At 49.3% G+C, this 5,551-nt stretch overlaps 1 protein-coding gene across 1 annotated transcript in view; it reads right to left on the reverse strand.

Moving 5' to 3' along the window:
* Positions 1-4,402, reverse strand: part of CTTN (cortactin) — a 31,128-nt gene extending 26,726 nt beyond the window's left edge. The window contains exons 1-3 of the mRNA XM_024749352.1: positions 4,310-4,402; positions 1,991-2,077; positions 1,773-1,846 (exon numbers count right to left, since the gene is read on the reverse strand). Of these exons, the coding sequence (XP_024605120.1) occupies positions 1,773-1,846; positions 1,991-2,077 (161 nt within the window). The 5' untranslated portion in view covers positions 4,310-4,402. The remainder of the gene's footprint in view (positions 1-1,772; positions 1,847-1,990; positions 2,078-4,309) is intronic.
* Between the last annotated feature and the right edge of the window lie 1,149 nt (positions 4,403-5,551).

Below are 5,551 nucleotides of genomic sequence, written 5' to 3' on the forward strand. Positions count from 1 at the left end.
CCCCCCCCCCCGCCACACACACATACACACACACACACAAAGCTGTGCTGAAATGTGGACTTTCTCCCATAAGGGGAAAAGCTCCTCAGGGTTTATCAGACACCTGACTTGGGAGAGCTAGTTCTGTAAACGTCCCCAGAGGCAGAGGGGAAAAGCAGAGTCAACAGCCCCGCACCCCAGGCAGCCCTAGGACAGAAGCCCAGAGACGCAAAACACTTAGACGGTTGCTCTTTCCTTGGAGCACTCCTGCTTTTCATTCAAAGGTGAAGTGAGGGGTTTGCAGAATTTACAATGCGAGCACCACTTATACTTTAAACACTGGGAACAGTGGGACAGATCACAAGATGTGGCCAAAACCGGGCAGGCCAGGAAGCCTCTGCAGCTGTCTCCGTCGGGAGACCCACAGCAACACGGCGGCCACCTGATCCGGTTCCTCTCTGCCCAAGGGACAACATGTCCACACCTCAACACCTGGACAACAATCCCCGAAGTTCGGCTACAAAACCAACCAGGCCTGGCCACCTCCCGACCCCCTGACGAGCACGGGAGGAAGACCAGCCTCCCAAGAACACGGAAGGACCAACAGCCGTCCTGTCCCTGTGTGCTCTCTGAGCTCTACCCACCCAGAGGCTGCCTGATGAGAGAGCTCCTTTCTCCTCCAACCCGCCCTCCCCAACATGTTCTGAAGCCACGGGGAACAGAAGAGATGAGAGGCCCAGATGGCATCAAGTCAGAAGGCAGCCTAACCCCACAGCGGGTGACCCGAGTCAGCCCCTGGCACCACCTCCTCCGGCCGGTCCCAGGCCCTTCTTCAGGGGCTTGTGGGGAGAGGGTGGGCTCAGCGACTCAGGGAGGGAGGAACACTGGTGTCTAAAACGCCTGAGCTGCAGACTTCACCTCCTTTTCGGGACGATCTACTGAGTCTCTCTCAGCCAAGAACAGCTTCATTTTACCGCAAAGATCCTAGGGCCAAGCAAGACCAGCTCTCTGCCACTGACCAAAGCGGGTCAGCAGTCCGTGAGGACACCTTCACAACCAGGGCACGGGAGCACACACTCTGAAGCTGGCACAGACTGAGCACATTCTAAAAGGTCCCTTTATCTACACCTCCCGACAGGAAAACAAGCTGCCCCAGAGGTGGCCAGTTTTGACAGTGCCGAGTCAGACAATGACACACTTCAAGCAGCTCTCCTATTTGAGGCTTTTATGAGAACACAACGCTTAGAATTCAGCTCGTGGCATCCAACTGATGACGATAAAATAATAAAAGTATAACAAAATGATAAAAATTAAAGAAGGGTGTTTATGGTCTAAGGTATTCAAAGACATCCACGCTTTAGAAACCTCCCATCAGCAGAGAGAAGAGCTTAGGTAACCGTGTTCCTCGATGAAAACCACAATATTGAAAAACAGACTCTGGAACTGGAAGCACGGAAGTCATTTGCGATGGGACTTTTTAAGTTACGGAGCACGTCCGTATACATACACGTACACAAACACGTAGATGTACGCATCAGGTCTTACATTCACCTACTGTATAAATATCGAGTCACAGCATGCAGCGACAAAGACCCAGTGCAGCCAAAACATACATACGTACATACAAAGAACAATGCTGCAAAAAATAAAAAATAAAATTAAATTAAAAATCAAGTCACAAAACAAAACAAAAGCAATTCCACCATATGAAGCCACGACCTTATCTCTTATCCCTGCCTCATCTTCATCTTTCAGAACATCACTGTCACACAAATACCGAGAAAGTCTCTTACTTGATGTGCTCCTGGTGCCCAGACCCCTGGACGGTTTTGGCCCCCCATCGCTGCTCTTTTTCACTTACGTCATTCTGAAAAGAAAAATAAATGACGAGTGCACCCCACAGCCTGGATTGTAAGACAACCACCCACCCGTCCACCCGCCCACCCGCACCCAAACCCTGGGGAAATCCACTCCGGGAGACGTGAAAGGCAGGCGGACTGGTGACTTGTACCACGAAATCAGGGTCGGTTTCCCAGTCGTCGGCTCCCGCGTCGTCCTGGGTGATGGACACGGTGTGGCCGGCCGAGGCTTTCCACATCTGGAAAAGCAGCCCCGCGGTTACAGAGGCCTGGGAGAACCCTGCGCAGAGGCCGACGCAGACACCTTTGCCTGGGACCCCAAAACCCTAGAGGGCACAGGGCAGGCTGGGGGGCTACAAGCTCAAATAGTCACTCATAATCCCCGTGCCTGAGTGACACCGTAGGAACAGAAGAAACGCAACATTTTTTAGCTCTAATAGTGCTGTCAACCGGCATCAGAAACAAATAAGAAATGCTCCTGGCTTCAACTCAAGTGAGGACATTTTCTGGAAAATAAAAAAGTCACGTGTGCACTCACTTCACTCATTGGGAATATCTTCCTCTCCCACTGAGTCTCATGAAAACGATACTGTCCAACGTTGGGAATGCACCGAATGTCACCAATGGTAAATTTTGTTGTATTTTACCACAATTTTTTTAAAAAGCACCCATCGTAACTTCAAAGTGGAAATTTGGAAATTACTGGAAACCTAATAATGATTTTCTTAACTCGGACTCTGACAAGTCAAATATTTCAAGCGTTGCTTTGCCATGTACTTGGGAAAACAGCACATAAACGCCAACCTGTCCTCCACTAGGCAGCTCTGAAGACTGGTGCCCTGCCTCCGCGGCAGAGTCCTGAAGTTCCGTATGCTTTATCTAGTGGACAGAGCAATGGTGCAGCTTCACAACTGGACCACATCGTTCTTTTCTCAACCGCAAAGGCAAAATCTAGCTTTGAAGGGTTTCAGAAGAAAACTATGTATGAGAAGAATGGATTCATTCTCCCCAAAAGTACTTATAAAATTTCACATAGGCCAGGAAGCAACTGAAAGCTTATTTTCATCTAATCAACCAGACGCCCCATCCCAGCGTCTGAACTGAGGACGAGCAAGTCTCGCTCTGCGGAGTCACCGTGCTTCTGTGTGAACCCAGACCGGACGAGAGCCCTTCACAAGCCTGAGACTCCCCTGTCCAGGTCCACCACCCACTGCCAGCTCCGCCGGGTCACAAGTCCAAGGCGGTGGCAGGGGCGAATCAGGGTGCAGGGCTCTCAGATTTCCAGATGCAACTCCCGCCATGTCACCTGGGCAGGGAATCACGTGCCACCAGGTGGGACAGGACCAGCAATGTCCCTTCATGGCCACTTCAAACCTTGTTCCCCTCTGACCAGGTACGGCAAAGCATGGCAACAATTTCCCAGACGTGGACTTCCCTGGTGGCTCAGTGGTTAAGAATCCGCCTGCCAACGCAGGGGACACGGGTTCGAGCCCTGGTCCAGGAAGATCCCACATGCCACGGAGCAACTGAGCCCGTGCGCCGCAACTAATGAGCCTGCGCTCTACAGCCCACAAGCCACAACTACTGAGCCCACGTGCTGCAACTACAGAAAGCCCGCACGCAGGAACAAAGACCCAACGCAGCCAAAGATAAATAAATAAAAGACCAGTTTCTTTTGAGATTAAAGTAAAACATAGAACACATAGAACTTAACCAAGAAATAGTTTCTTAAAAAAAAAAAAAAAGAATTTCCCAGACGTGAACTGCTTTTGACACAATTTTCGAGAGCCAACGGACTAGGTTCAGCACAACCAATGCGCCCAGTCACAGATGGGGAAACAGCTGCCTGAAGCTAAACGGTTTGCCCTCAGCCTCTGACTGCCCAAGCCAAGTGTGCCCCGTGACACCACACTGTCCTGGAGAAGGGGCTGCCCACCTGCAGGACTCTAGCTGCCTAGAGTTCCAACCACTGAGGAGACGGTCACACAAAAGCCGGGGGTCTCCAGTGAGGCTCACTTCCCCCCCGAAGGCAAAGGTGAAAGCCGATGTCCCAGCCTGAGACGTTTCCAGACTCATGGGGCTAACGCTAGCAGAGCCCACTCTTCACCCATCTTTCTGGAAGCCGGCTTCACTCGTGCGCAGGTGAGCACTTCCAGGCTCTCCCTAACGTCGTGCCCGCTGCCTCCCCCGCCCACCATGGGACAGGAAGAAGGCGCCAGGTGGCTGCTCAGACAGGACAGAGATGCTCCAGGTCCTGCACTCCAGAGCTCTGCAGAATCCTCTCCACTCCCCAGATCACAGGCAACACTGGAAATTGACCTTATTTTTCAAACAAGGAAATTTCCTCCCAGACAGTTATCATCCCAATCTCTGCAAACCCAGCAAAAGAACAGCCCTCGTGTTCCCTGTCAAAGGGGTTTTACCTTGCCCACCCACGGGAGAGCACAGGAGAATGTTCACAGTACACAAACCTTTCTTTTCCAAGTAAAGATGAAAGGTGCTCACAAAACGCTGTTTAAAACACGGGAATCCAACGAGGAATTTCCAGGCATTTGTGAATTACTCTGTCTGTAAAAAGATTAAGAGTAAAACGCTCAGAAGGATATGTGCTGACGGGCACCCAGGGCAAATCTTTACGTGTGGAGATCCTTTTAGAATACCTCTGAAATCCTCCCAAACATAACGAGGTTTTGCAGAGCAATCTGAAAGGAGGGTGGGAAGAGTTACATTTTACTAACCAAAAAACTCAACGGATTTTCAGCCACAGTGAGAAACTACAGAAAATAAAAAAGTTCCAAAAGATTTATGACTGTTTGAAGTTTCTTCTTAATGCAATCAGAAACTATTGCCTCAATTGCTAACATACATTTCCTGTTTGCTAGAATCCTGATTGCTTTCCATTTCTGGTCCATCCTAATTTATGACTCTACTAAAAATCATAAAATTCTATTACCCTGGGTTTTTAAGAAAAAATAACATAAGAGAAGCACTCCCTGAAGGAAGGGATCATGATGTAGCTGGGATAAAACCCAGCGTGGCGACGGCTACTGGAATGTGAAGAGGGGCGACTCAGGGAGCAAAGGAGAAGCAGGCTGCATCTCTGATGAACGGGTATGGTCACTGCACAGGACCAAGACTCCAATTCCCCAAGCCACCAGCTCAGCACCTCTTGATTGGACACTGCACTGCCAGACGTTACAGATGAATACAATCTCCTTGTTCTCCAGGAACAAACCAGTCACAGGCAAACACCATTTGTATCGGCACACGGCTTGCCATGCTTTGGGAACTAGAAGGGTGATGCTCTGCTGGCCCTCCTCACGCTCAATTTCCCCTTTGGAGGCCCTAACTTCCGCAGGTTGCTTAGTACATCCTGGGTATCACAGTTATCAGCCAGCATCTATAAAAGTCTACCCAAGGGCAGCTAGTGATAGGCTCAAATCTACAGTAATTTATTACCCTCTCAACACTTTAAGTTTTTGAAAAATTAAAAGCCTGGGGCTTTTTGGATCCAGAGGTAATGCCTCTGGACCCCTACCTCACACCATACACAAAAACTAACTGAAAAATGGATCAAAGACCTAAATGTCTGAACTAAAACTATTAAACTGTTAGGGAAAAAAAAAAAAAAACATAAGCACAGATTTTTATAAGCTTGAATTTGGCAATAATGCTTATATATGATACCAAAAGCACAAGTGAAAAGAGAAAAA

Source organism: Neophocaena asiaeorientalis, unplaced genomic scaffold (assembly GCF_003031525.2).
Source record: "Neophocaena asiaeorientalis asiaeorientalis breed wild unplaced genomic scaffold, Neophocaena_asiaeorientalis_V1.1 scaffold43, whole genome shotgun sequence".
Lineage (NCBI taxonomy): Eukaryota > Metazoa > Chordata > Mammalia > Artiodactyla > Phocoenidae > Neophocaena > Neophocaena asiaeorientalis.